The 27,486-nt window shown below is 40.2% G+C and overlaps 4 protein-coding genes across 9 annotated transcripts; 2 read left to right on the top strand and 2 right to left on the bottom strand.

Annotated features, from left to right (window-relative positions):
* Positions 1–1,151: 1,151 nt before the first annotated feature.
* tho2 (THO complex subunit 2-like protein) lies at positions 1,152–18,083 on the bottom strand. The gene is made up of 20 exons (XM_028307281.1): positions 17,930–18,083; positions 17,076–17,241; positions 16,511–16,752; positions 16,136–16,269; positions 15,794–16,050; positions 15,455–15,604; positions 14,978–15,147; positions 14,686–14,851; positions 14,435–14,604; positions 14,153–14,351; positions 13,440–13,690; positions 12,979–13,096; positions 12,762–12,894; positions 12,523–12,686; positions 12,007–12,423; positions 11,390–11,638; positions 3,356–3,576; positions 1,841–2,009; positions 1,491–1,604; positions 1,152–1,334 (listed from the first exon to the last, which is right to left on the bottom strand). Exons 1-20 carry the CDS (start codon positions 17,995–17,997, stop codon positions 1,152–1,154), a joined length of 3,741 nt encoding a protein of 1,246 aa, XP_028163082.1. The 5' UTR covers positions 17,998–18,083.
* A 192-nt stretch (positions 18,084–18,275) lies between these two features.
* mRpS6 (mitochondrial ribosomal protein S6) lies at positions 18,276–18,941 on the top strand. Its single transcript, XM_028307293.1, has one exon. The coding sequence runs from the start codon at positions 18,409–18,411 to the stop codon at positions 18,862–18,864; it is 456 nt and encodes a 151-aa protein (XP_028163094.1). The 5' UTR covers positions 18,276–18,408; the 3' UTR covers positions 18,865–18,941.
* A 24-nt stretch (positions 18,942–18,965) lies between these two features.
* LOC114354744 (ferritin-3, chloroplastic) lies at positions 18,966–19,811 on the top strand. Its single transcript, XM_028307292.1, has 2 exons — positions 18,966–19,469; positions 19,549–19,811. Exons 1-2 carry the CDS (start codon positions 18,966–18,968, stop codon positions 19,759–19,761), a joined length of 717 nt encoding a protein of 238 aa, XP_028163093.1. The 3' UTR covers positions 19,762–19,811.
* Positions 19,793–25,742, bottom strand: LOC114354743 (Bardet-Biedl syndrome 7 protein homolog). Of its 6 annotated transcripts, none has more exons than XM_028307288.1 (15): positions 25,489–25,712; positions 25,153–25,276; positions 24,770–24,884; positions 22,778–22,922; positions 22,481–22,674; positions 22,180–22,360; positions 21,920–22,101; positions 21,693–21,810; positions 21,470–21,610; positions 21,148–21,380; positions 20,836–20,994; positions 20,624–20,733; positions 20,436–20,538; positions 20,229–20,350; positions 19,793–20,002 (listed from the first exon to the last, which is right to left on the bottom strand). In XM_028307288.1, the coding sequence occupies exons 1-15, from the start codon at positions 25,588–25,590 to the stop codon at positions 19,848–19,850; spliced, it is 2,184 nt and encodes a 727-aa protein (XP_028163089.1). In that variant the 5' UTR covers positions 25,591–25,712; the 3' UTR covers positions 19,793–19,847. The 6 variants fall into 6 exon arrangements, with proteins under 6 accessions (XP_028163089.1, XP_028163090.1, XP_028163086.1 ...); XM_028307289.1 differs by having other exon boundaries at positions 19,803–20,002; positions 22,778–22,907; positions 25,489–25,606; XM_028307285.1 differs by having other exon boundaries at positions 19,856–20,002; positions 20,107–20,350; positions 25,489–25,735.
* Between the last annotated feature and the right edge of the window lie 1,744 nt (positions 25,743–27,486).

Genomic DNA, 27,486 nt, shown 5'->3' on the forward strand with positions numbered 1-27,486 from the left:
GTCGAGATAGGTATATAATTATTTTGATGTTACATTAAATACATATTTATATATGTTATAACATTATATACACATACGCTCATTTAACTTGTTATAGACTATATTTATTTGTTGTAACAGAAACGGAATGGTGGTGTTATATTTAGGAAGGAAAAGTGTTATGTATGTATAGTTATGCACCTATGTAGTTAGGCTCGCAGCTACGCCGCTGGGCGCTAATAAATCAGTTTACGTTCAACCGCTGTCTTATTGCTACGTACCTATCACAAACATTTCAAGTAGGTAATTAGAATTGTAATTAAACGCAGGGCAAAGGACGAAAACAGTAATTTAGTAATTACGTAATACGTCACGTTGTATTTCTGTGAGTTTTTAACACTAGTTAATAATAATACCTACTGTGTAACTCCAATTGAGATCGCGCGTCGTTCGTAGTTCGTGAATTTAAGATCCGCCATAACAGCTGAGTGGTGCGAACAGTTTTAGATGGTGGTTTTAGTAGGCGCTTAGGTAAAATAATAAAATAATTCAACTTTCCCTTCATACTTACCCGGGCTTAGGATCAGCCTTAGGACCGGCAAAATTCAATGCTTTGATAAGCACCCTGCATCGTGCTGAAGTGTGGCTGTCCCGGTACAGTCGCAAAACCGCACTACACAATTTCTCCGGCCAAGAATAATAATGCACGTATCATTAACACGTATTCACGTGAGGTGAATTGGTAAGACAACGTAATAATTGCACGACACTATTGACTTGATTGATACAATGTTAACAAGACAGTTCACGACCGATCAAGAGCTCGCGCGCGCGCAACTGACCGCGGCCGGCCCGCGGCGGCCGAGCGAGCGAGACGGCGGCGCGGGGCCGCGGGTGATAATGGCCGCCGCACAACAAACGTACACCGCCGCCTTTAGGAAGCGTCGGGCCGGCAACGTCGCATCTCTCTCCATAGTAACGGGCGGCCTTGCGTTGCCGCGTTGAGTGTAAATATTGCTAGCGACGCGTGTGTCCAAATATTACCAATTTTGGGATGAAATTTTGAGTAGCTTTAACTTTTTTTTTTTGCATAAATAGGATCAGTATCAATAACTCATTACCCAGATTTTTTTTTCGGTGATAAAAATGTAGTGGTGTATATTAAGTTTATTTTACATTAAGCGGTATGTCATCTCGTTCGATGATACTGAATGATGATGAGATTGATTCGTGGGTTTACCTGCAGTCTGCTGCGGCGAGGCGACACCTTGGTCGTGCTTCAAAGCGGGTTCTTCCTTCGCTGGGGGCGCGGGCGCGGGCGCCGCCGCCGCCGCTACTTTATGTTTATCGCCCACCTAATACGATATTTTACTCTTGTTTCAATAAATATTTGAAGTATTTGAACGCAGGTAAGGTTCAATGTTGCATGCAGGAAAGCTTCAAGAACTTAAATGTATAAATCAACCAAAGCTATTCAAAATATGATGCTTTTACTTTAGAGTAAAACTAACCTGGTGGAAGTCACTTTCCCTCATCATGTTGGGAACCTTATTGCGTAGTTGACCACTGTATCCGGTAGCCAGCACATACAAATCTGGTCTTTGAGTCTTTTCTTCTTCTTTTACCTGATAAGAAAACAAAGGTTTTATCAGTTTTATCCTATTACCTACTAACAATGGAATGACGCGGATAGAAAGTTATTTTTGAATATAAAAGTACAAAAGGGATTTAAATGAAATAGAAGTTTTGTGCACTTCACGCAAATTTTCGCGAGAGTTCTCTAGTAAAAAAGAATTATCAGCAATATTTATTATTTAAATACACAGAAAGCAAGTTAGTGCTAATACAGTAAGGAGCTAACCTTGTCCACTTTCCTCTCGATGATCTGTGCCAACTTCTCAAGCACAGGGAAATGTGGCAGGACGCGTATCAACACAATCAGCGCGTTGCGGATTTGCACGTAGTCGCCTGAATCCAGGCACACCACCATAGCCTTGGTGATCTTGTAGTGCCACTTGTGGCACACATGTCTGGAAGCAATTAAAATAAGTAATAATTGCTGACATGAGGCAAGGGAAATGGTATCGCTGTTTGGCTAGATTTGTGATTATAATTAAAAAAAAATAAAAAAAACGTTTATTTGGCACAACACAATAAAATTGAGAATGTTACTAGGTATGCAAAATCACTTGAAACCTATGTTACAGTTAAGCTTTTACATTTACAAATACATTAGTTTTTATTTCATTCAAAAATACCCAGTAGTTATGATTTTATAGGCATTCAAAGTTCGCTTAATATTGAGTCCCGCCGACGGTCACGTGACCCCGTGTGACGTACATTCACAGCGTCCGCTCACTAGAAAACGGATATAAACATACTTAAATATTTTTTTTTTGTAAATACAAACTTATTATACATATTAACACCCAGACCCATCACAGAAAATAAATTGAACCAAACCCAAACTTGATGCGATTGTGTCATTTTATTGCGAATTAGCTTCCAGCTCCATCATTAGACCCCGATTACTATATAGAATTAAAATACTCATCAATACAAAACGAACGAGCCCAAACTCGATGCATTTAAGTCGTTTTATTATAGAGTTCCTATGGCCACCTTCCAGCTCCATCATCAGATCAGCTCCATGTCATCATAATATTGCATGGTCATCCAAATCACATGTGTTTGCGAAATTTCAGCTTAATCGGTTGCCTGGAAGTGGGTCTTAATTCAGCTTGCAAGATTCCACCCATACAAATATGAGCCAGTCACTGTAATATGACGTCACGCGCATAAAATGGCGGGCCGGCCGCCGCCCGCACTTTTAAAATTCAATATTTTGGAAACTAATTGACGTATCGAAATAATTCTTTCACGTGTATTTTTTATTTTTAACAGAGAATACAGAAAGCTAAATAACAAAATTAGTGAACATTCTTCATTACAAATTACAACTTGAAATTAAAAAATTAAATTGTACCAAACAGGTCCTCGCTCAGCATATGCCAAGGCACGTGGTACCTCGACGCTAATATTCTGCGAGCACCGTTTATAATTATGTAGAGGGCGTCCAGCCTTACAAAAACAAAAACAAACTTCTAAAATTTCAACAAAATAAAAACAGAATACCTACGTAAACACAAAATATTTTCGAAAATACCTGCAATATCGCTCAAAATAGTCATTAAGCGGTAACAAAATGCTTAGACGTGCTGTGGTGTAGTTGCAAATGTTATTTGATATGTTAACAAAACGCGTTGCCTTAAGCATGTTACGATACATTGAGCAAGTGTTGGCGGCTTGACAAATCGTAAAAGCGCTTTTATAAAAGCCTATTTGCAGAAAATAAATGACTTTTTAAGTCCTGTACCTGTAATTCTCATAGCCGACGTGGTCATTGGCCTCCGTGAACTGGTTGGAGACGCGGTACTTGGTGACGAAGCCGGGATAGTGCGCGCACTCCTTGTGGAAGGCGGCCTTGTCGCCGTGCCAACGCATAGCTGTGCCCAACACTTTGCACAGGAATGTGCCGTATCGGGCCGCCTCACCCTCCGTGCATGACATCACGGAGTACGTTATGTCACAGAACAGCTGGAAATGTGAGGTCATATTAAAGGTGTAATGGGGATTTCAACGTCATGTCATCGGTGAGTATTTTCAGGGAATATGCACGTACCCCCTTATTAATTAAAGTTACACCCTAATTGAACTCTGGCTTAAATTGTTTGGAATTGTATGGAAATGACATTTTAATCTGGGGTTCATCCTAGGTGTAACTTTTTATTAATAAGGGGGGTAGTGTTTAAAGTGCACGATCATCTCGTTCTTTCCTGTATTGGGAGCTAGCGTTGGAGACTCGACTCACCCTATCATATCACAGAAGCGTCGAGAAGTTGGGCGTCTTGAGCGAGTGTACTGTGTGCACGAACTCGGCACAGTACAGCGCATCAGTGGCTGTGAAGACGCAGCGCGGGAAGAGACATAGTTGCATGAGCCGTGCAACGGTCTCGTTCTTAGCTATGTTGGGAGCTTACTTTAGAAACTCGACTCACCCTATCATAGCACAGAAGCGTCGAGAAGTTGGGTGTCTTGAGCGAGTGTACTGTGTGCACGAACTCGGCACAGTACAGCGCATCAGTGGCTGTGAAGACGCAGCGCGGGAAGAGACAGTTGCATGAGCCGTGCAACGGTCTCGTTCTTATCTGTTTTGGGAACTTACTTTACGATATTCGACTCACCCTATCATATAATGAAAAGAAAAAAGATAACATAAAACATGAGGTAATAAAAATATGCATATTATTTTCAGAGGTAAACCTGTCAGCCCGAGGACTGATGCTGCTCATTTTTGCTTTTTTGCAAAAGTCTCTGAATGTCTTCATGCCTCCTGATTGTAAATATTTCCTCTCCCTTGCCCTCGCGCCTCTTGACGAAGATAGTTCCGTCCCTAGTCCAGCAGTGCTTGTATCCCACACTTTTGAATTCGGTTCTGCAGGTCCGAAATAACTGTCTATTAACTTGTGTGAGTCTTTCATTAATGTAGATGTTTCGTTCCGGTCCATCAATGTTGATGTTTTTGGAGGTTAGGCGACGTGTTTTGACTGCTCTGAAAAACCTGTCACGCGTCGCGCGCCGGATAAACCGTACTACTATAGGTCGCGGTGTTTGGGGTAAGTTGGGTTTAGCCGGTCCTACTCGGTTAGCGAAGTCAATGTCTGCTTCTTCCAGTTTTATCCCAGCCGCGTTAGCCAGCGACGTTATGATGCAGTGAGCATTTTCGTCAGTAGTCTCAGCGAGTCCTTGGATTTCTACATCTTTCCTCAACATACCTTGATACTGGTTGTTGAGTTTTTCCTGCAGGATTTCAACTTTGATTTTCAGGTCCGTCATGCCCGCCGCGCAGCCCTCCACGGCCTCAAGCCGAGCCTCTTGAGCTGAGATCTTGGTGGTAATGTCATCCAGCCTTTCTTCACATTTAGTCAGCGCGCAGATAACAGACCTGAATTCAGACTTCATGGACGAGACCTCTTCCCTCAAGAGACGGATTTCCTGGGTAAGTTCCGAGAGTGAGTTTGTGGTGCTCGTTGATGTACTGGTAGTAGGACTTGTGTTTCTGGGCTTCCTTATTGTGACGTTATCTGTTGATCGTACAGGTGTAGCCGAATTATCTCCCACTCTTTTAATAGTGCTGCGGCAGTCCGGGCAGATCCAGGTTTCATTCGGTTCGGTGTTTTTGAAGTTTACACAAAGGTGGTGAAAAACATTTTTGCAATTTATGCTCGTGCATGATACATATTTACTGTCCCTTATATTGTTTTTGCATCCAGCACAGTTCAACGCACGTCCAGACTTCATTTCTGCAATCCTTTTACTATGTTATGCAGCGATAATACAGCGACACGTATCGCTAGGCAGGCGGTACGGTGGTAGCGGGCGAAGCGGTCGACGAGCAGCGCGGTGACTCACAGCAGCGACGGCCCGCAAGTGATTGTCGAGCAGTCAACGATAATTTTAAATTCTTGTGAATAATTTTGTCTAAAACTTCACTATTTTGGGATTTTTTTTACTGTTTTTTTCGGAATTTTATAGAAAAGGGTTTAGTCTACACTATTAACACATTAGACTTAAACGATGCGCACTTTTTCCTATCATTTTGCACAAACAAACACGGATAATAACGACGGAGTTGTGTTGTTGTTGACGGTCGCGCGACGATTCCCCCTGTGTCTGTATTTTATGTATCCTGATGTATGTCTGTATTTTACACGATATGCCTGAATAATGTACCACAAATGCGGGTTTTAAATCGTACTACTTTAGTACTTGAAACGCTCTTCTGGTTTGCGTGTATCGGAACGTGATGTTTTTGTTTTGAATTCCAAATACATTTTTGGAAGCTTCTCTGTTCGAGAATCAAATTATACTAATAACGTTTGATATTGATGTATCAACATTCATAATGTATTAAACGCACGTATTTATGGAAAACAAAAACGTAACTCCGACGATAACTGAAACTTATACGCGTATTTACACAATCTGTAACAATATTGCTGAATCAATTCATTATTATTGCTGGGGTTGTGCAGACGGGCGTTTTTTTCGACGCCCTATATAGAAATTGTAGAAATTCTTAGAAAGGTAGGAGGTTCGTATTATTGGGATTTTTTTTGTGAAGTACGAGTATATGAATTTATTATAGAAGGAACATTAATGGTAAATGTGGTGCGTAGTCGTTACATATAGAATAGGTAGAAATATTTGACAAAATGATAAACACAGCATCGTTCTGCTTCGTAACTTAAGCAATTTAGGAATATTTCAGTGAGTAACGTCTTGCTAGTAATATAAATCACATTAATTTCAAATGAATCTCAAACAGAACCTGGTTTAATACATAAATCTATCAACCAGAAGAAAAGGAAGGCGGTTAAAAGTAATCACGAAACGAGCGTTTAAAAAACGCCAGTTCTATAAAAACACGACTCAATCAAGATACCGCAAATGAAAATCAAACAACCACATTTTATCATTGTTACGGCATTTCGTGTTTTCCCAATTGTATTCCGATCTCGATTGGGCTAACAGAATGACAGATGTTTGAGCGGACCGGAATAGGCTCGGAGATGGACTTCAAAGAAAAATTGTTTTTATTCGCATCGAAAGACTTGCGCAAAGGCACAAGCGCGAAAGACAGTAGAGCAAATGACATTTGCGCGCATGGAAACTTGCGCGAAAAGACACTAGCGCGAATGGACGTTAGCCAGAAAAGACATGAGCGCGAATGGACGTTAGCGTGAAAAGTCATGAGCGCGAAAGACAATAGCGCGAATGGACGTTAGCGCGAAAGACATTTGCGCGCATGGACACTTGCGCGAAAAGACATGAGCGCGAATGGACGTTAGCCAGAAAAGACATGAGCGCGAATGGACGTTTGCGCGAAAAGAGATGAGCGCGAAAGACACTTGTGTCTTTGTGCAAATATCTTTCGCGCTAGTGACTTTCGCGCAAGTGTACCAGAACCGTTCTTATTACGTAGAGATCAAAATTAAACTGTAAATAATTGTGTTTTAGATGCTGGAACATCTTGCTAAACACTGACATCTTGTGTAGTTATTATACTAATACTGTTTTGGAACAAAAATAAACGAATGAACTTAATTTAACCCTTTAAGTACCAGCGAATCGGTACACAATATAAATCAATCGTTACCGCGGTCTTATGCGACCATTAAAGTGCCCACGAGTTATTAGATTCAATTCAAAAAATGCACCTGGAGTTGTTACAGTCCACCTAATAGAAAAGGGTATTTTCTCATGTCTTAAGGTTTTTAATTTATATGCTAGAGAGTCTAATGCCCGTTTTCACCATCAATCCCTAATTTTTAAGTGACCGATATGGTAACACATAACAGGAATTTTGTTTTCATAGGGGTCACTTAAAAATTAGGGACTGATAGTGAAAACGGGCATTAGAGACTTAAACATTCGTTATTGTGATACTATATGATAAAAACTGTTTTGGCAATTCTAGAGCTATGTTGGTACTAGAGGTGGGCGCCGATATAGAATTAGCCGGCGGCGGCGCGCCGACTTTTTGGCTTCGGCGGCGGCGGCGTCGGCGGCGTGACCTTGACCTTTGACCTTGACTCATTATTTCTTTAAAAAAAATTGTTTAGAGTCATCTAGACTATCATCTTGTTCAGGGCCGCGCATGAGCGCAGGCACGTCGACCCTTTGGGATCTTTTGTGCGCCCCCATACCTTTATTCCCCTCTCATCCGTGAAAGCCTATCCATAAAGCGAATCAAGTGCTTGGGTGAGAGGGACCTATTTCTGGTGCCGGATATGCCGACCCCAAGAGACCAATTCTAGTTCTCGCTGGGGCATCGCATTCGCACAGTAGTTATTTCATGGAGTCTGCATGTTCTCCACATGCTCGACAGCTGTCGTTAAGCCCATCTTGTGGAGCATGTGGTTCGTAGTGTAGTGTCCTGTTAACGCACCCGTGATCACACGGGCTTGCCTTATGTTTCCATTGAATATGAGTTTTTCCCATGATCTTGAGTTTCCCTTTAGGAATAATTTGGAGTGACTCATACCGTTGGAGCTTTCTCATTCAGCTCTATGCCTCCTAGTTATTATGCCTCATGGCCATGTATGCGGTGCTTATAGATAAGGGCACTATCGGCTCTGGACCAATAGGTGTCGCCTCTGACCCTTGTCTCGCCAGACTGTCGGCCTTCGATTCCCGTATGTCCAGGTATCCACATTAGGGTCACCCTGTTATGCCTTCCAAGTTTCTTTAGTACCAATATTGCCCTCAGAACGAGTCTAGATCCAACCCTCACCGAGGCAATGGCTTTGAGTGCTGCCTGACTGTCACGTAGGATGTAAATGTCACGCTTTTTATGCACCTGTTCTATATTCCTTAGTGCACACATGATTATAGCATAGGTTACAGCTTGAAATACTGTTGCAAACCTCCCTAAACTTTTACTGTGCTCGGATCGTTTGGAGTAGACGCCCGCTCCCGATCCTGAGCCCATCTTGGAGCCGTCAGTATACCTGATCAGGTTGTCCTGTTGATCTCAGTCTTTTCCAGACTTCCCTTGTTGTATAGACACTTTAAAATATTTGCTAAACATGTACCTAGGCTGCATTGTATCACATCCCATGACCGTTATTGCATCTAATTGAGGATCGCTCCATATCCTTGTGTGTTTGGTGCAAGGTTTGTATGTACTCCAGAGTCCCGCATCCTTCAGTCAGTGCAGCGCCTTTGTTGCGTCTACTTCTAGCGCCAAGTATAGTGGAAGCAGTCCCAGAATAATTTCCAATGCTTAGTTGGCGTAGCCCTAAACGCACTCGTTATTTCTAGGCATGCAGTTCTTTGCAATTTTCCGAGTAACGTTCTGCATGTCTGTAGCCTAGTTCTAGGCCACCAGACAATGCTGTCATAAAGACGTATTTATCTTGATCATACTTTGATATTTGGATAGCGGGTTTGAGTAAACTTTTTACTACGCCTATTTCCAGGTTGGATTTCTCAAATGTAATTGTACCAATGCGCCGATGAAAGTACCCTTAGCAGATATTTTGGAGTTCTTGGGAGGCAAATACACTCGCGAGCAAAAGTATGGAATCACTTACATGAAGTTGTTTCCACGCGATCTTGTGTACTAACGATTTTGTTAGTAACAAAAAAAGTGAGAGCCTCCATTACTCGCCTTCCCATCAAAATGAGTGCGAGCAAATTGAAGGCGTGCTTGTCGGTGACCTGCCGTCAGTTTTAAGCCTGTGGCAGGCCTTTTTGGAGTCAAATTCTATTGCTTATATCTTAGACGAACTGTCCACTCGCCAACAGCTATTCTACGAACATTTCTGAGCTCTTGTTGGCCGTCGATACCAGTCAAATGACGATTTCATAGAGAAGTTGACATGAAAAAACTGTCATCCCTCTGCGATGTGCACCGGCGCTGTTCAGAACTTGGTCTCGGGATAATGCCACCAGTCTCCCGAAAGCGTCCTAAAACTTTCGAAACCCAGGACTGGCTTATGTGGAGCTGACGTGCGATAGCCCGCTGGCTAAGCCCTTCTTGCAATAGTGCAACGATTTGTGATGCTTCTGAAGGTGTAGAATCCCAGGTAAAGTGTCAAAAGAAGCGGAGATGTGTATGGATCAACGTGTGAAAGAAGAAATCCTAAAACACGTGCTTTTATAGGGGGTAAATAGGCCGCAACTCGCGACGTATCAAACAGTTGATACATGTCTTTTTCCTTACTTCTTCACATCAGCCGGGATATCTTTTTAAATACTGGTGTGATTTAAATGAATTTGGTATCAATTTAAAGTTAAAAAAAGTTTAATCTTTAAAATGGTGCTACTTTTTTGTTTACTAACATATTCGTTACTACACAAGATCGCGTGGAAACAACTTCATGTAAGTGATTCCATAGTTTTGCTCGCGAGTGTAGTTAATGTTGGATTAGCTGGTTTTCGACCACATTTAGGTAGATGCCATAATATTATGTCCAGATCGGTTTATAGTTTTTAGGGTTCCGTAGTCCTGACAAGGAACCCTTATAGTTTCGATATGTCTGGCTGTCTGTCTGTCCGAGGTTTTGCTTGGAAACTACTGGCACTAGAGAGCTGTAATTTTGTGGAGGTATGTATATTGATCACGCTAACAAAACGGTTTGGCCGGTATAAGTTTCATGTCCTAAATGTGTTATGGTGAGACTTCGGAGTTTGCTTTTATGCGCTAGTGGGTCAGCTAAGCATTAGTCACATCTAGCTGAGTTTGCAACAGTCTATTATAGTGGCTTTAAGATCACTGTTCACATCTGAGGAAGGCCACAGTTGTTTCTGGTGACTGAGCTACTTTACTAGTAAATATTATTGATATTATGTTGTAAAGGACCGGACCAATTACGGAGTACTGGGATACTCAAGCTCTGCAGCAAAAAAAAATCTTGTCACAGAGTTTGACTTGAAATTATACCATAAATTGATGGTCGATTACTACATGGGCCATACTTAAGAAAGGGGATAAACGTCCAAGGTCGGTCTTTTCCCACAATTTTGACAATACAAGAGTCAGGTTAATAGAGCGATAGGATGAGACTTTGTTAGGCGGCTTTCCAGCCTTATGGATAATTTACCAAAGCTAAGGAACTTGCGTTGCGAGGCTCTCACTCAGTATGTTGGCCGTTTGGTGTAGTGGTACGTTCGTAATCTATGCCGGAGGTCGCGGATTCGATTCCCGCACAATAGAAACATTTGTAAAAAAAACAAATAGTCAGTGCAGTATAGGAGCCGGCGCGCCGACAGCCGATCGTCGGCGGCGGCGGCGTGAAAAATTTCGCGGCGGCGGCGGCGCGCCGGCGTGGCGCCCACCTCTAGCACGAACTCGGCACAGTACAGCGCATCAGTGGCTGTGAAGACGCAGCGCGGGAAGAGACAGTTGCATGAGCCGTGCAACGGTCTCGTTCTTAGCTATGTTGGGAGCTTACTTTAGAAACTCGACTCACCCTATCATAGCACAGAAGCGTCGAGAAGTTGGGCGTCTTGAGCGAGTGTACTGTGTGCACGAACTCGGCACAGTACAGCGCATCAGTGGCTGTGAAGACGCAGCGAGGGAAGAGACACAGTTGCGTGAGACGTGTAACGGTCTCGTTCTTATCTGTTTTGGGAACTTACTTAGATATTCGACTCACCCTATCATAGCACAGAAGCGTCGAGAAGTTGGGCGTCTTGAGCGAGTGTACTGTGTGCACGAACTCGGCACAGTACAGCGCATCAGTGGCTGTGAAGACGCAGCGCGGGAAGAGACAGTTGCATGAGCCGTGCAACGGTCTCGTTCTTAGCTATGTTGGGAGCTTACTTTAGAAACTCGACTCACCCTATCATAGCACAGAAGCGTCGAGAAGTTGGGCGTCTTGAGCGAGTGTACTGTGTGCACGAACTCGGCACAGTACAGCGCATCAGTGGCTGTGAAGACGCAGCGCGGGAACAGGCATAATTGCATGAGACGTGTAACGGTCTCGTTCTTGGCGGACTTGGCTGCGCGCGCCGGGAACCAGCCGCTACACTCGCGCTGCAACCGCGCAGACACTCGCGCCACGTGGTCTTGTTGGCGACGACGCTCCTCCTGCGAATTGGCGCCAGGTAAATAGAAATAAAGAAAGAAAAGTATTTATTCGATGCAAGTACACAAGATAACAACTTAAAAAAGACAACAGAACGGGTACAAGCACCAAAATGGCATCAGCTCAGTATACGCCGTGACGGCAGAGAGCGCGTCACGACAGCTTAATAAGTTTTAGTAGTAAGTTAAACAGAGGTTGCACAGATATGAGACAAAGCATAGGAGAGGTTAAGAAATAAAGCTTATTCTAAACCTGATATTACTATCAGGCACTTCAGTTTGCTTTTAGTATTAGAAAACGCGATTATGCAGAACTGCTTAGCTGTGTTCCTTTTTTTAAAATGTAGGTATTGGAATTATAGATCACATACCTGCAGTTTGTCGATAAGGGTGTTAAAACGCTCTTGCTCCTTTTTGCCTTTTGTACCCTGCGAGGTATCCTTCGCCGCAATCGCAGCCGCTGCTTTCAAGCGGTCCACTTCGCGATCGTAGCTTTCCACCGGCACTCGCAAGTCGTACATTGATAGTGACCAAAATGTCACGTAGAATTCTGGGGAAATATCTTCCCACACTCTCGACGGCAGCATCGGTGTCACAGACAAAAGAACCGGCTCCAAAACCTCTTTAGAAGCGGCGGTGTAACGTTCGATACTCTTTTCGAGACTATCGTTTTTCACTTCGGCGCTCTTTCTGAGAGATTCCACTTTGGCGCCAATTTTTTGAGCCAACACTGGACGGTGTAAGAAGAATGCAACGTCGGCATCTACATGATAATCGCGTAGTAACTCCTGTAGGACAAAATTAACGTTTATTCTTGCTAGAAGCTTGCTTGCTAACAATATTAGATAGGAATGATTCAAGTCAAATTAAAAAGCAGATTAAGTTACCTGTAGAGGTGGTAATCTGGCCGCATACTCATCGGGAGCGTGTGAAGAAGCCAGGAATGTACCGAGCTGTACTAAGGCGTCTTGACATTGATCTGCCAGTCTACCAACCACCTTTAGTTGGGACCCTGGTGGTTCTCCACTTGAAGCAGGTTCATCCTCCAACTCTGCGCAAAGGATATAAAAGTTACTGCACCATCTTGCACGTTTTTATAATTCGCATTTTATTTGAGAGAGCATACCTTTCCATACGCAGCAGTGGCGTTGCTGAGCCGAGAGTATACATAATGAAATGTCCAAATTGTTGCCAACAATGGCCTCTTTTAACCTCGCTGACGACCTGCGTGTGTTGCGGACTTGAGAGAAATATCCAGCCTACAAAACAATTGCAAATCAGTCCTAAATCTAATGAACAATGTCTCATGACAAAGATTAAAGATGATCGTTAAGTTAGCCCACCTCTCCCTTTAGTAGTTCACCTCCAGCCATAGCATCCAGTTGCTCTGAAGTCATTTCCTCCACTGCTTCAATTCCAGCCATCTTTTGGACAATTTCTTTTAAAATAAGAAGGTCTTGGCTGAAAAAGGATATTTTATTCATAGATCTGCTGGCTAAGGATTTAAAATCATTTTTCTTTGGCTAGAATACATTTGTGACAAGGCTACTTTACCTGTCAGTTTCTTGAGTGCTTTTCTGTTAGCTTGATGCGCAGTTGTTCGCATACATAACGAAATGTTTTAAACTATAAGAACAACAGCAAGGGCCCTCGCCCATGGCGACGTTTCCGAAACGCGCGGCAGCATCTACAAAAGTGATGCCAACGCGCTACTAACTACAGCAGCGCGACTGCATCGCTACAAAAAGTCGCCGTGAACGAGGGCCCTAACAATCAGACTCAGAAATTGAAACAAAACACTCACCTCTGTTGCGCCTTCAGCCTGTTCGCTACGAACTGCAAAAGCGCTGTAAGTTCGATGTTGTGCTTCTTGAAAGCGGCTCCAGCGAAGGCAGCCAGCGCTTGCAGCCACGGCGGGTGCGCCGCGCCGCCCGCCGCGCCGCGGCCCGCGCACAACGCTTCCAGCAGGCAGTAGCCGAGCACGTCCAGAGACAGTGACGTCAGATACTTCAGCGACTCCACCACGGGACCGATCAGGTTGTCGTAGGTTTGTATCTGGAAGATACGTTGAGTGTAGCAGGCTGACTTCACTTCATGACTTTTGCATTTTAACGAGTGTCATTTTTTATACTTACTTTTGTGAAGCCTCAATGTAACCTTGTTGGTGATCAAATAAATAAATAAATGACGAATCGAATTGATCGCGGACACGGATTTACTAGTGTATTGAAAAATGTTAATATATGTATTGAAAAAAGTTCTCAATAGAAAATTGGTTTAAATAATGATGAGGGCGCCAACATAAACAATGAATCTGATAGGTTTCAAGGCAAGTTTTAATATTCAAGGCATAAATATTTAGCACATTGTCGCATTTTATGTAGTGTGAACTGTTACGTCATGCACAAGTATTTTGTGTTTAAATTAAAACATATTACATATCGATCCCAGCTTTACCAAACACAATATGATAGATACAATCTACAATCAATTTCACTATAAGTGAATATAATTTACCTGTAAAAGCATATAGTCAAAGAGGAACGCCGGAGCAGCGTGCGACAGTTTTCCGATCAAGCGACCTTGAGGCTTGATGTTCTCTTTCGAAACACGTTTCATTATGTGCTTGATCCTTTGCAGCGAGTTGCCGCGCACTCTCATCAGAGCCGGTATTCTTTCACCGGCTTCGTTTTTCCAACGGGAGTACAAGCAATACCTAAAGAAAATTATAAAAATCAATGTGAAAATTATAATTAATTTTCTGGTTAAATTTTGTAAAAAATAATGTATTATACATACCTGCATTGGTAGGGATATAACTTGAGGAGGGTATAAACTTCTTCAGCCATGCAGCAGTTTCCCTCCATCAAAGTCAGTGACGGTAAAATGGCAACATCAAGAACTGTTAATGCCTCATGTTGGAGAGGATCATCAGGCTTAGATCGCGATGTTCTAAGAATACGGATTATCTAGAAAGAATAAAAGAAATTATTTATACATTTTAGACATTGTTTAGTCTTTATGTCTACAAAAATAATTTAAATACTTACTTTGTACATTAAAATGGGGTCATAATGAAGTGACGGCCCCAACAAAATCAATGCAGGGATGACTGTTTCCTTCATATCTTCAAATGTTTTGCATGCAGCCGGGGCAAGTGGCGATGGCAACGGTGGTATTGGTTTACCATAAATCTTAGGGGCTACACGACAGTGGCTGTAAATGTTCATAAACATTAAAAAATACACCATCAAATCAAACAAAAAGATTATGGCGCATACTAATATGCATTGCGTCATTAAAACAATATTACATCAATAAAATGCCAGAAAAAGTTCTTACGTCCTGTACAATGGCTCCACTAGTGCGTGCAACATGGCACATAGCGCGGTGGCGGGTCTGGCCGGCATCGACGACGTGTGCAGGCGAGCGTACAACGCTGCAAACTCGCGCCAAGCGGTCACCTTCAGCAACGCTTCGCTTAGGACCAGCTTTTGATTGCTCCAGTACTCCTGGTTGGCAAATGTTATGTTAATCTTTTTACAAAAACAATTAGATTGTAACAGGAAACATGAATCAATGAGGACAGGAATGACCTCATGTAAACACAAAACATATTGAGGAAAACATCATGTTCATCTTGACTTGGAAGAATTGAACCAAAGCACTCTGACTCTTCATCTTTAAAAGACATGGACTTTTAAAAATTTTCTTTTTTAAATAAAATAAAATAATGGTCATCATAATTAGTTACAAGAAATTCTAGACTGCCTGTGGAAACAATAATACTGTGAAGAAAAACAAGGCTTTAAGAATAACCTGAGGATCTGCTTTCTCTTCTACAAACTCGGTGGGTCCATTGGCTTGAGGTCCCTTTGTAGACACTATGTTAAGTTTCCGAATATAATCTTGAACTGTTTTGAATTCTTTTTCAGCTTCTTTGGCCATCAACAAATCATCAGGACGTAGCTTTAAAAAAAAGGAAAACAAATGTAAATTTCTTTTTTTACCGATTTCCCCTGAGCCACATCCAACACGACAGCCGAGTTATTCAGAAAAGCTACGCGAATTTTGTGTGTAAAAATGTGCGTGGCCCAGGAGTTCAAAGTCAGGATATTTATTGATACCTACATACTACTACTACATTAACGTACATACCCATGGGTAAATGTCATCAAGAGAGATGACACGATGTTGTAAAAGCAGTGCTATTACAGTCATAATCGGTGGTGGTTCCTTGTACGTATCCAGGACCTCCATATTGCCTAACTTAAACCCTAAAACTTCTGATATCACATGAGGATCTCCCATGTAGTTTTTAATCAATGGTATAAACAGATCCTCTAAATGTGGTCGAGCTTCAAATGATTCTAGTATAATATCTAGTACTCTGTTGGGGTCTAAATTGAAACATCCTGAAAGAAGTTATAAAATTATTAGTATACGAAGTTCATGCAGTAAAACAGATTGAGATAAGATTGACTAATTTCATTTACACACCTATAAGTGACTGAATGATTTCTAGTAAGGTTTTCCATTCTGTATCATCACTTATTTCTTGATTCAATTCAACAATTAATTTAGCATATCCTTCACTCTCTTCTCTAAACAGATTAAATTTACGTTGTTTATAGCTGAAAATAACAACATGAAAATTACAATTTTGTTCACATCTAATCTGAATTTTAACTGTGCTTAGTGCAAGTTTGCAGTGAACATCGTTGGTATCGAGTGTTTATAAAAATCTATGAAGGTTTTAGTTCCTTAAAGTATCTGCTCTGCTAGGGACGCTGAACATTCTGTCATTATTTTATGCAGTCTCTAGTTATGAAGTTTGGTGTAAACTTGCACTAAACACTGATCTATTTTACTTACTACAACTTTGTCTTGATTTTAATGAATTTGGTATAAAAGTTTTTGTTCTTCAATGTACCAACATCTTGTAATGTGTCGATTTCTAATCTTTCCTTTAGTAATTTGTCAGACATAAAAGATTCGAGTTCTCTCACAACATAACAAAAATTTGTGCGTTCTTCACTCTGAACATCAGTGCATGTCTCAGCGTCTAATACACAGACTACATCTAACACAATTGATGGTATATCTGCATGCAATGCCTGTAAGAAATCCCAACTAATATTATAAATGCGAAAGTAACTCTGTCTGTCTGTCTGTTACGCTTTCCCGCTTAAACCTAGCAACCGATTTTGATGAAATTTGGCATAGAGATAGTTTGAGTCCCGGGAAAGAACATAGGATAGTTTTTATCCCGGTTTTTTAAACAGGGACACGCGCGATAAAGTTTTTCTGTGACAGACAAAAATCCATGCGGGCGAAGCCGCGGGCGGAAAGCTAGTAATTAATAAATATTTAAGTAATTTTTGTTTATATGCCAACAAATTAGTGTCAATAAAGTAACCATAAAGAATGGAATACTTACACAAATTTCCCGAAGAACTGCAAGCACTGCATCTCTCTTCAGGTTACCCCGAAGACCACAAAGCAGTAAGTCGTATACATTCTGGGATAAACCAGAAAGTTTTCCAGATTTGGTAAAAAGTGGACTTTTCTCTTCATCTTTGATAGATTGTGTCACATATTTAATACTAAAAAATATTATTATCAGTTAGCAGGGATGGTCGGAAATTAATATCCTGTTTTAAAAGACGATGATGTTAAATTAATGTTATAAGTTATTATGAAGGAATCACTAGATTCTAGATAGTTGCTTTGCTACATGCAAATCCTACTAATATTATAAATGTGAAGTTTTTATGGATGTCTGGATGTTAACATGTTTGTTACACTTTCATGCAAAAACTACTGAACGGATTTTGATGAAACTTTACAGTATTGTTGTTTATGACCCAGAATAACATAGGCTATAATTTATGACGATCTGTGACTGTCTAAATTCTAAATATCGCGCGGGTGAAGCCGCGGGCAAAAGCTAGTAAACTTAATATTTTAGAATCGGATATCGTGTTACTGTAACGAATATCCGATTACTGAGTACATAAGGTAGGTAGGTACTCAGTAGAAGTAAGTTGGAATAAATGTGATTAACAATAAGTCAATCCATTAGCTTGATGAGAGTTACAATAAAATTGGTGATGTTGTAAAAAAAAACTTAAGTCTCTGACCAGTTATGCTCATACAAGCTTATTAGGGTAACAATTGATTAAAGTAATTCAATATTCAATGGATTATTATGGTTCAACATGTGGTATTTACCTACAAGAAGATAAAAAAATATATTTTCAAAATCAAGCAAACAAGATTTCGTGTACTTACAATTGATCTTTTCCTGATTTTTCCCAACTTTTACAATATTCCGCTACAAACTTAGCAAATGATCCCATAATTTGAGAGCTTGATAAATTTTTAATGAAAATAAAACCGCAGCAGGATAACTCACGCTGCAGCCATTTCTGTCATTGAATGAATGAATGAAAGAATGAATGATTGAATTCTGCATAAAAATGATAGACAGTAATACCAACATAACCAAAATTACAATCGGGCTATTGACTATCTTTTTTATTAGTTGTCAACTATTTATAAGCCAAGTATTTTTTTTATCTGCAAGTTAGATTTACCATACGAACGTTAAAATAATCTTGTCAAAGTGACAGCGAATATCTAAACAATTTCATAACCTCAAATCCTTATTTTCTTTAGTTAGTTATTCATTTTGTTAGCAGAACAAATTCAACTTCTATCACTGTTGAATTGAAAAGTGATTAAAAACTTTCCAATATAATCCTACAAGAATGCCTGCATACGAGTTTGCTATTATGTTTCGGGCAATGCCGAAGTCGGAACTGAAGACTGTTCTCAAAAGGGTTTCTCACGCTATTTTTGACCGTGGTGGAATCATAAAGAATATAGAGAACTTAGGTTTCAAGCCAATGCCTTACAAAACCAGTTCTCATGGATTAGTACATCGTGAAGCAAATTATTTTGTGTTTAAAGTAGATACGGCCACTCAAGCTGTTGCTGACCTGAAGGAGGAATACAGTCGTGATGTTGATATTATTCGTCAGAGAGTTTATAAGGCACCAAACGATTCAGAAACCTCTCCTTGTACATTTGAAGAAGAACTACTTCCTCCAGCTTACCGTGAAGATGTCCAAAAGATGATCAAAATAGGAAAAACTCAAGTCAATCGCTTCACCCACAAGTTTAAATACAATTCTGGTTTGGACTACTATCCATTCCAGAAATAACCTTATTCAGTATGTCAAATTGTACAGTAGTTTAATTAGTTAAAGTTATCTTATTTGCAATAAATGAAAGATGCAAATATGTTTTTTATTTAATTAAATGCATGGTAACTTGGCCTACTAGATGTAATGACACAATTTTTATTTGTATGTTCATCAAAATTATTCTTGTAAATACTATGGGATCTTTCTTAAAAACAGCCAATATTTTCTCATGTTGTAAACCATATTTACATGGTACATATTGTATTAATATGAATGTTATTTTAAATTCATTCAGGAGGCATTCTAATTGCAAATTTAAATATAGCCCTGAAGTGGAAGCTGCCATCAACAAACAAATTCAAAGTGAACAAAATGCAGCATTTAGCTATCTGAATATGGCTACCATCTTTCTTCACCCAACTATTTCATATCCTGGTGTTGGTGGATTTTTTATGAAAATGTATGAAGAAGAGCTACATCATATGAAAATTCTTATCAACTATCAAATAATCCGTGGAGGTATCCCCATTTTAAATTTTGGAGTTGTGGACCCAGTTGATCCAAATATGACACTGGTTGAAGCTTTCAATTTAGCTCTTGAAAAAGAGAAGAAAGTAACTGAGGTAAGTAATCACTTGTATTTAGTTTCAGTAGTTTGTTATGATAATGTTACACAAGTTCATATTCTATTGTTGTTGATAGGAATTGAAAAATATAGTAAACACTGCTGAAGCATCAGAAGATTATCAATCTGTGGAACTTATCACATCAAAGTTTCTGCTCGAGCAGGCATATGCTATGAATGATCTATCTCATTATATCACAAAGCTGAAAAGACTCTGTGATGATAAAGATGCACTCTACCAGTTTGATTTAAAACTCGGCCAGCTGTACCCTTATTCATTAAAAATCTGATTCTTGAAGTTGGGAACATAAGAAAATCATATTAATTTTTTAAGACTTTTATTGTTTATTTTTAATACAGTATGTACACTTATTTCTTAGTTAGAGTTCATTTGTTCATTGGAAAATATTTGCCTAATTTGCTTTAGTCTACAGTTCAGCAATGCATCATAAAGAATATTTTTATTGTTATGAAAATCTTTGCTATGCAGTGATAACTCATGCCAATCAGCATACCATCGATGTATAGTTTCTGAAAAAGAAATGCAGTATTTCAATTTTCATTAGTCAATAAAAAGCTTTCTAGTTTTAGATTGCATTCGCGATTTAAAAAATGTCTTCTATACTGGTACCTACCGCTATAAAAAAAGATCGTAAGATTAAATCGACTAAACATCTCGAATCTAGGACCCACAGCGATAAAGGCACCGCGCCGTCCACTACTCCACCGGGCGAAAATAGTTCATCTACCGTCTTACCCAAAAGTTCTTTAAAATGCGTCTTGTTTATGTCGCCGTCCGCAATATTCCATACACGTCGATAGTCTTCGCATAGCGTTAACTCTTCTTCGTTTACTGTTTTGTCGTCTAAATCTAAGGCGCTAAAATTAAACTTAAATTGTAAGTTCAATGAGGACCTATAAATATAAATTGGCTACAAACTCGTAAGTTGGATAGAGCTTTTACCTGAGTGCTTTTTTCAGAGCAAGGTCCTGATATTTCTTATACTCTTCCTCGTAATAGTCTTGAATCCGAATAAACGCTTTCAAACAACTGTCAACTGGAATATCTAAAGCAAAATACGTTCATAATTATCATGTGGAATATGTGACACTAAAAATTCAAGTGAATACGCTAAAAAATTCGTTACAAACCACAAGATATTTCTACTCGAATGCTCTTGTCTACTGAGCAATTAGACATCATGTCTCGTAAAATAGCTATTGTAGTAATATTATCAGATTTAAATACTGCATTTCCCCGTCTGAAATATATTTTTTATGTTGAAAGTTATGTTAATTAAGAATTAAGTAGTAGAGTGGCGTAACGCGTAGTAGACATTCAGAATTGTAATTAGTTGTCTTACTGGTATTGGCATACAAGAATTGTTTTGAGGAGAGCATGAGAACGAGCAAAAACCACATTCGATGATGGTCTTGGCAAATCTCCTGGGAGCGCTTCATTTAGCCATGAAGTAATTTCCGCCACAGAAAAGCTGCCTGACACACGGACTTGACACCATGATCTGAAACACGATATTACTTGAAAGTTCGCGGTTTAGAATTTTGAAGACGTGGAAAGGTAGAGAGTCTGTTAGTCTTTAGGCATGTTTTATTTATACATAGCATTAATTTGTTTCTTCTAAGCCTCATTTTCAAAGAGTTTCAGCCGTATTTACCTTGTCTCGTTATCCAGTTCAGGATGTTCGTGTTGAGAGTAATAGGGTAAAATTGGCAACCGCAGGTGAATCAGACGAGCTACTCTTGGAGCTCCAGCCGGCAGAGCGTAGATTAGCACTCTCACTGAGTCTGAAGCCCTGGTTGCAGGATCCAATGTGAGACGAATCTTCACCCAGAGGCGTCTGGTCCCTGCTTGGCATCTTACTGTGGCTAAAAGGTCTTGATTTTTTCCCTAAAATGGAGAATAAGCAGAAGGAGTGGTGTTATATTTAAGATAATATTTAGCTACTGGGTGTTTAAGTATCTGGTGTTTGTTTTTACCTGAGAAGAACACACGCTCAAAACGGCAGCGCTATCGGTTTGCATGTCCAGCTTTCTTTTGCAGTAAATGAATAGCATATCAAGTGGAACAGCCGACGTGATCCTTGCTTCTTGCCATCCGTCGCCTGTGGCTCCCGAAAGCTATATTTTTACAAGAAAGTTTAAGGTTTACACACCATTCAGTGTCCATTTAAGTAAGTAAGTACAGGGCAGACTACCTCACCTCACATTGAATATCTAATAACGGCGGTGCTGAAATGCCCGCTTGCAAAGATCGTGTACTTCGTTGGTATTTCTCTCGTTCATTTGCCGTTTGCTTCTCCAATCGTGCAACTTCTGTTCTGTAATTATTAAGAAGTTTGAAGTCTGCACTTCTGTATAACACATGCCAAAAGAAATTGATCATAACCATGATGCCAAACCAATCAATATAATAGTATTTTTACATACTCGAGTTTAGATCGTCGTGCAGTCAGAGCATCCAAGGACAGATTGTTTAGTGACGCTCCAGAAACCTGACGTCGTGATCTTAGAGCAAATATTCTACCAGAAAATGTTGTGGCTATTAATTCGGGTTCTTCTGCTGTACCTATACAGCCACCAGTAACTGACGTGACAGGCTCGCCGCAAAACTGCAATGAAGCATGCGTACATCAGTTCTTTGTATTCTGATAATTACCTGCATAAACATGGTTACTTTGTATACTTACGTAAGTAAACTTAAGGCGTGGCTTTTCAGAAAAGTTTTCCATGTCAATCAAATATAACTGTATAGAACCATCATGGCGGCCAACTGCTAAGTGAGTACCGCCGCTGCCGAAAAACCAACCGATGCACACCACCGAGCCTAAGCCTCTTCCTTCCATTAGGCACTTATTTGTTAACACCGAACTATAAAAGAAAGAATGTGTGGAAGACAACAAACCAAGCTCAGCACTAAGTTAACTGTGGCACTTTAAATCGTTGTAGTAACAATGTGCTGACTGTATTTGAATGAATAAGATAACTTACTCTTCATACACAATAAGTCCTATGCACCCATCAGCCGCTCCATAGTAGGCGTAGATATCAGACGTGTGGAGTGATGGAGGTATGGCCAGGCGAGAAGGCCCCGATGATATCGCTGCATGAGTGATCAATTTACCATTCTCCAATAAGATTGCGCCTTTATTGGCGACCAATGCGAGCAGTCGAATGCGGGTACTCTGCACGTCAAAAGTAAGCAGCTATTTCCAATGAAAATACTTAAAAAATATAAGTAGAACTTGTAAATAAGCTTATGTCTAGTTTATTACAATATCGACTTACATTCGGCGCCGCAAACGCAGCGATGTCGAGCACTCTATCTTCGCAGATGTAAGAGTGTAATTCCCTCAAATCCCTGTAGCAGGTGACGGTACGACCACTGCATAGAATCAGATCGCCTCCGACAACACACCTAAACAAAAAAATCCTTCTCACAATTACAACAATTGCAAGGTCCCAAACTTGCGTCCCTCCCTAGCTTACCTGACCTAAATGAAAACATGTTCTAAGTAAATCACTCACAAAAAGCATCTAAAAACATAGAGCAGGTTAGTTATATCATACAGGGTGACAGGTAAAGCGATAAATTCCTTCAAAGGGGTTAAAGTAGAGCTTATTTGCAGTCATTTAAGTCATATGACACCATGTCCGAAACTTGTTCATTTCCAAGTTATTCAAGATTTACTTAAGTATTTTTAAAAAAATCTTCAGTTTTATGTTAAAATGTACCCTTGTAATGAAGAATACGAAATAATGTTAACTTTTTTGTTGTATTCGTATAGCTAAATAACAAGATTGACATTTTAAATTAAAATTTGCAAGAAAGAATCGTCATTACTCAAGTAAAAGCTAAAAAACCATGTATTATTTTGCAAAAAAAAATTGTTTTAGGTAATTAAACGAAGAATTTCCAAGAAAAAATGTATGGAATGTTGTGTACAAATTACAGAATTTAGTTCCTTGATTCATTAGCTATTCAAAAAGGTACAGGTATTTAACAAACACTACTTAATTATTTTTTTTATTTGAATTTAAACGTCTAGTGAGATACTTTCATAAAAAAATAAATAAATAAAAAAGTCACACTAACAACTGTTCTTGGGTCTAAATAAATGAAAAACTTAGTATTTTAATAATAATTGTATCACCTAATTTTATCTAGGTACATTATTTTAAGTCCTGCTCAAACTGTGAGCCCCGTCTTCTAATACAAGCTCGTAGTCTGTTTCTCACTTTTGTTTTTGTGACTCTTGTTGTCAAACTGCTGAATATCTTGAGCTGCCCTCTGAATGCGCTCACGAAGCTCTTGCTCGTTGTTTACGGGGGTTACATACAAGAGATACTTCATGTGACCCCATAAATAAAAATCGCAAGGGGTCAGATCCGGACTTCTGGCTGGCCAAGGAATGGGTCCACCGCGCCCAATCCAACGAAGTGGATATTGTTGATCCATCCATTGGCGTACACTGAGCCGAAAGTGTGCTGTGTGTGTGAAAGCTTCGTGAGCGCATTCAGAGGGCAGCTCAAGATATTCAGCAAAGTTTGACAACAAGAGTCACAAAAACAGAAGTGAGAAACAGACTACGAGCTTGTATTAGAAGACGGGGCTCACAGTTTGAGCAGGACTTAAAATAATGTACCTAGATAAAATTAGGTGATACAATTATTATTAAAATTCTAAGTTTTTCATTTATTGAGACCCAAGAATAGTTGTTAGAGTTTTTTTTTTTTTTTATGAAAGTATCTTACTAGACGTTTAAATTCAAATAAAAAAATAATTATGTAGTGTTTGTTACACACCTGTACCTTTTTGAATAGCTAATGAATCAAGGAACTAAATTCCGTAATTTGTACACAACGTTCCATACATTTTTTCTTGGAAATTCTTCGTTTAATTACCTAAAACAATTTTTTTTTGCAAAATAATACATGGTTTTTTAGCTTTTACTTGAGTAATGACGATTCTTTCTTGCAAATTTTAATTTAAAATGTCAATCTTGTTATTTAGCTATACGAATACAACAAAAAAGTTAACATTATTTCGTATTCTTCATTACAAGGGTACATTTTAACATAAAAACTGGAGATTTTTTTAAAAATACTAAAATCTTGAATAACTTGGAAATGAACAAGTTTCGGACATGGTGTCACATGACTTAAATGACTGCAAATAAGCTCTACTTTAACCCCTTTCAAGGAATGTATCGCTTTACCTGTCACCCTGTATAAAAATGCTTAAGTATAAATAATTAAAAGTTTAAATAAAATATTTACATGGAAGTGATTGTTTCAGACACCGAAGTTTCGATTGTAAGAAATACTTTTCCTTTTTTTGTGTAGCCCTTAACTTCGTTACCAGATGCAGCAAATATTTTGTCTGATGGTGTACCTGCAAAATATGTATATGCAGCTAAGTTTAAAGTAAAGAATAAAGGTCCTGAAATATAGCCTATAGTTAGGTAGATACATAAGTAATTGTTTGAAGGAGTTATCGAGCTAGGGTGCTGTATTTCAGGCTCATGCATAGCATAGCAGTGGACATCATGTAGGTATGACCTATATCCACGAACACACGTGTAATTATTAGGGACCTACATAGGTACATAACATAAAATAAGAAAGCAACATAGGTACTTCCTACGTAACTTAATACCTACCATAAGTAGAGGCCAGTTGAACAGAAGTAATGGGTTTCCCGGGCAGGGTCTTAAATTGAACGATCGGCTCTTCATCTTTTATACTTAAACATTGTAAAACTCCGTTTTTATCTCCTATTACAAACTAAAACAAATGAAATGCATTGATAACTTGGTAAATAGATTTATTTGATAGATACTTAGTCTGAGTTCTGTGAAAAAAACACGGAAGATTCCGTATATTCTGTACCTAATTACTTAATGATCATCGTTAGGTACCTAAAGGTTGCTACAGTTATAACTGCCTAAGTACATAAATAAGTGTAAAATGATGATGTACTTATTTCATTAATTTACCTTTTGCTGAGTTCGTGGCCCAGGTGCCGGTAATATTTTCAATGTATCTGGGTATGTAATACCACAGATGGTGTAGTCAACACGTGAAAGATCGTAATCCATTGCGGGACTTGCAATGATGTCGATTAAAAATTATTAAGAATAACATGTGAATGAAATAACGTGGTTTGTTTTAGAGTCATTACGAACTAAGGCTACCTGCAATCTAACCAAATCGATAACGCCTAGCAACGTAGGAGAACAACAAAGGCAACGATAAAAGGACCTTCAAGAATAGGTACCTACTTAGGTGGTATCAATTTGAAGTTTCTAAATTAATATCAAATTAGGATGGATGCGCCTCCGCCTGCCTACTTAAACCAGTCTATAACTTTAGGTATAAATTGGTGTCTTGGTGTCCCATGGGACTGAGCACACTGGAGACTGGTTCGTTGCGGTTTAATGTTATACCTATTTGGAATCATGAACTTATTGAATATGAATTGGAATGCCGACGTAGTGTGGGCAATAGTGGGCATGTCCCCCACTAGGTAGACCGACACGATCTGGTGTGGATCGCGCGGGAGGTGCCTGGATGCGGGCGGCGCAGGAACGGTCCTTGGGGGAGGCCTTTGTCCAGCCATTTGGCTAAACGAATAATATTGGAATGAATTAATTTATTTGATTTGTTGTTTTGAGAGCACACTGTATATTTGTGTACTGCCCAACGGAATGGGATTTGCACTTTGTGTGCGCTGTGTTCATTTTATGACTTTCATCATCATCATCATCATTTCAGCCACAGGACGTCCACTGCTGAACATAGGCCTCCCCCAATGACTTCCACATCGCACGGTTGGTAGCGGCCTGCATCCAGCGCCTTCCCGCTACCTTTATCAGGTCATCGGTCCACCTTGTGGGTGGACGTCCCACGCTGCGTTTTCTGGTACGTGGCCTCCATTCCAGAACCTTGCTGCCCCATCGGCCGTCAGTTCTGCGTACTAAGTATGTGCCCAGCCCACTGCCACTTCAGCTTGCTGATCCGTCGGGCTATGTCAGCGACTTTAGTTCGTTTACGGATCTCCTCATTTCTGATTCGATCTCGTAAAGAAACACCGAGCATAGCCCTCTCCATAGCACGCTGTGCAACTTTGAGCTTCTGTATAAGGCCTATAGTGAGGGGCCACGTTTCCGAGCCATAAGTCATCACAGGTAACACACATTGGTTGTAGACTTTCGTCTTCAGGCACTGGGGTATTTTGGACGAAAAGATGTTGCGTAGTTTCCCGAACGCTGCCCAGCCGAGTTGGATTCGACGATTGACCTCCTTCTCGAAATTGGACCTACCTAGCTGGATCGTTTGTCCGAGGTAGACATACTTACTTGTCAACAATCTCAAGAATCGAGCTCCCAACCGACACCGGGTAGGGCGCAACATGGACGTTCGACATAAGCTTCGTTTTGTCCATGTTCATCCGAAGGCCTACCTGTTGGGAAACTCGATTAAGGTCTTCGAGCATGGTGCCGAGGTCCTCCAGCGATTCTGCCATGACCACGATATCGTCGGCAAACCGAAGGTGAGTGATGTACTCGCCGTTAACGTTTATGCCGTATCCTTTCCATTCCAGGAGTTTGAAAGCGTCTTCCAATGCCGCGGTGAAGAGTTTCGGAGATATAACATCTCCCTGTCTTACGCCTCGCTGTAGAGGAATCGCCCTCGTGCTTTGCTCCTGTACTCGGACCGACATGGTGGCGTTTTTGTACAAGCACTTTAGTACCTCGATGTACCGATAGTCGATACGGCACCGCTGGAGAGACTGCAGCACTGCCCACGTCTCAATCGAATCAAAGGCCTTCTCATAGTCCACGAACGCCAAGCATAGTGGCAAGTTATACTCCTCAGTCTTCTGTATAACNACTTCATCAAACGGGACCTCTCCAGCTTGACGTTAATGTTTAGTATGCCTCTGACTATCCGGTGATCACTACCGGTTTTCACCCTGTTGATCACGGAGACAT

The sequence above is a fragment of the Ostrinia furnacalis genome, unplaced genomic scaffold (assembly GCF_004193835.3).
Source record: "Ostrinia furnacalis isolate ACB-3 unplaced genomic scaffold, ASM419383v2 OfSCF2157, whole genome shotgun sequence".
Lineage (NCBI taxonomy): Eukaryota > Metazoa > Arthropoda > Insecta > Lepidoptera > Crambidae > Ostrinia > Ostrinia furnacalis.